The sequence below is a fragment of the Mandrillus leucophaeus genome, unplaced genomic scaffold, assembly GCF_000951045.1.
Source record: "Mandrillus leucophaeus isolate KB7577 unplaced genomic scaffold, Mleu.le_1.0 Scaffold1833, whole genome shotgun sequence".
NCBI classification, from domain to species: Eukaryota; Metazoa; Chordata; class Mammalia; order Primates; family Cercopithecidae; genus Mandrillus; species Mandrillus leucophaeus.
The window spans coordinates 116,566-118,838 of record NW_012101847.1 but is presented as its reverse complement, the minus strand read 5'-3'; the positions used below and the strand labels follow the sequence as shown (position 1 = coordinate 118,838).

Here is a 2,273-nt window from a genome sequence, read left to right as displayed (position 1 = left end):
ATTAAAAAGAAACAATAAAACATGATCACAAAAATTATAAAAATTTTGATAGCAGTTTTATTCATAACTTAAAACCGGAATGAATGCCAATGTCCTTGGGCAGAAAAAAATTGATAAACTGTGGTATATTCATAAGTGGCACACGGCTCAGGAGAAAAAAGGAACACACTACTGACACATGCAAAACATAAATCTCTAAAACACTACGCTGACAAAAATAAGTCAGGCACAAAAGAGTGCATGCTGTATTATTCCATTTGAAGGAATGTAAAGAACAAGCAAACCTAGACTATGGTGAAAGACGTCAGTGAGGAGACCACTGCCTGCAGAAGGGCAGGACAAAAATTCCTCAGGTGATGCAAATGCATCTCTTGATCTGATTCATGGCAGGGCTGATAAAACTTATCAAGCTGTGCATTTAATTTTTGTATTACATATAAGTTATATCCACCAAAATACTCTTAGCATAAAAAGTTTTGTATTTTTTCCCAATTAAAATGTTATTTCGAGTCATTAAAAAGTATTTGGTTCGAGACCAGCCTGACCAACATGGTGAAACCCCATCTCTACTAAAAAATACAAAAATTAGCCAGGCATGGTGGCAGGAGCCTATAATCCCAGCTACTTGGGAGGCTGAGGCAGGAGAATCACTTGAACCTGGGAGGTGGAGGTTGCAGTGAGCAAAGATCGCGCCATTGCACTCCAGCCTGGGCGACAGAGCAAGACTCCATCTCAGAAAAATAAGTATTCGGCATGTAGTAAGTATCCAATCAAAGTTATCTACTATTATCAGTTTAGACTGGCTAATTTGTTAAAGTAGAAGGGAAACTATCATTAACAAATATAACTGAGGTAAAACAACGAAACAAACAAAAACCAAAAGCTGAGTATGTCTCTCAAAAAAAGCAGAAGAAAACAATGACAGGTGATTACAGTCACTCTCTCTGTTAAATTCAGAATTCCCTCCAAACTCCATTAATTAATTACTTTCTAGTTCATGCCTCTTTGATACTACTCTTAGAGAAGTGAAGGAATTTTTATTTTTGTTGTTTAAAAACACTCATTTTTTACCAGGATGAACAAACATACACTTGAATATTATTCAGGTTTTCCTATGGGTTACTTTTATATTATACATGAACTTTCTCTTCTAGGCCCATAGTGAATACAAAAAAAAAAAAAAAAAAAACCTATACAACAAGTTTCCAATTCTTACTAGGAATCTGAATTTAGTTGTGCAGTGATTACTGAGGCTCACTCATAGTGGTAATAAAAAACATTGACTATTATCTTCAGCTTATGCCTATAACATTGCACTTAAAACACTGATGTCATATTAACATTAGTAATTAAAGGCAAAATTAATTTTAACTGTGGAAGGGGGATGCTTTTTGAATACCACTTTAGAATGTTTTCAGTGGGTCAGGTGAAATAAGGTAAGAGTCAAAGAGTCATGACAAAGAACTATAAATATTCTTAATAAGGTGGAGAAGAATAAGTATGCATGTGTATGGATAAGCCACAGCACTCCTCTACCAGGAAACAAAGACTGAAGTTACCAATACTCACCTTAATCACTTGATTCTCAAGATACTCCATAAAACAACCAGAGCTTGCTATACATTTTCTACATTTCCAACAACGAAGAATACTTGTTTCCTCTTGACTATGATTTTTAGTTATCAATTCTTTGCTTCTTTTCATCTGTGGAAACAATAATGCATTTTTAGACTGTTAAACTGTCAGATAAACTGGACTCTCTAAATCCTTAGCACAGCATTAGCTACAAGTGGAGCATAAAGCAGTGAACTATCATTTATTAAGGTACCTACTAGTTATCAGGTCTTAGGTTTGGGGTACTCTATACACTACATCTGAGATTGAAAATTCCAATTAATTATGATGATACATTATGTTAGTGACTTACCAGGTTATTTTCTTTGTGCAAAAAGTTTTATATCTACTGCTTTTCACTTGACTCTCACTAAAAGTGGTAAACACAATCTGTAGAGTCAATTCAGTAAGTTACTGCAGGAGTTTTTTTGTTTGTTTGTTTTTAGACAGGGTCTCACTCTTGTAATCCAGGCTGTGGTACCATGGCACAATCATAGCTCACTATAGACTCGAACTCCTGGGCTCAAGCAATCCTCTTGCCTCAGTCTCCTGAGTACCAGGGACTACAGGAGTGCACCACCACGCTTGGCTAATTTTTTTTTTTCTTTTTTTTTAACTTTCTGTAGAGACAGGGTCTCGCTTGGTAGCACAGGCTGGTA

At 35.7% G+C, this 2,273-nt stretch overlaps 1 protein-coding gene across 1 annotated transcript in view; it reads right to left on the bottom strand.

Moving 5' to 3' along the window:
• RNF180 (ring finger protein 180) overlaps positions 1-1,708 on the bottom strand; it is a 22,317-nt gene extending 20,609 nt beyond the window's left edge. Inside the window, exon 1 of the mRNA XM_011977755.1 lies at positions 1,570-1,708. Within this exon, the coding sequence (XP_011833145.1) occupies positions 1,570-1,704 (135 nt within the window). The 5' untranslated portion in view covers positions 1,705-1,708. The remainder of the gene's footprint in view (positions 1-1,569) is intronic.
• Between the last annotated feature and the right edge of the window lie 565 nt (positions 1,709-2,273).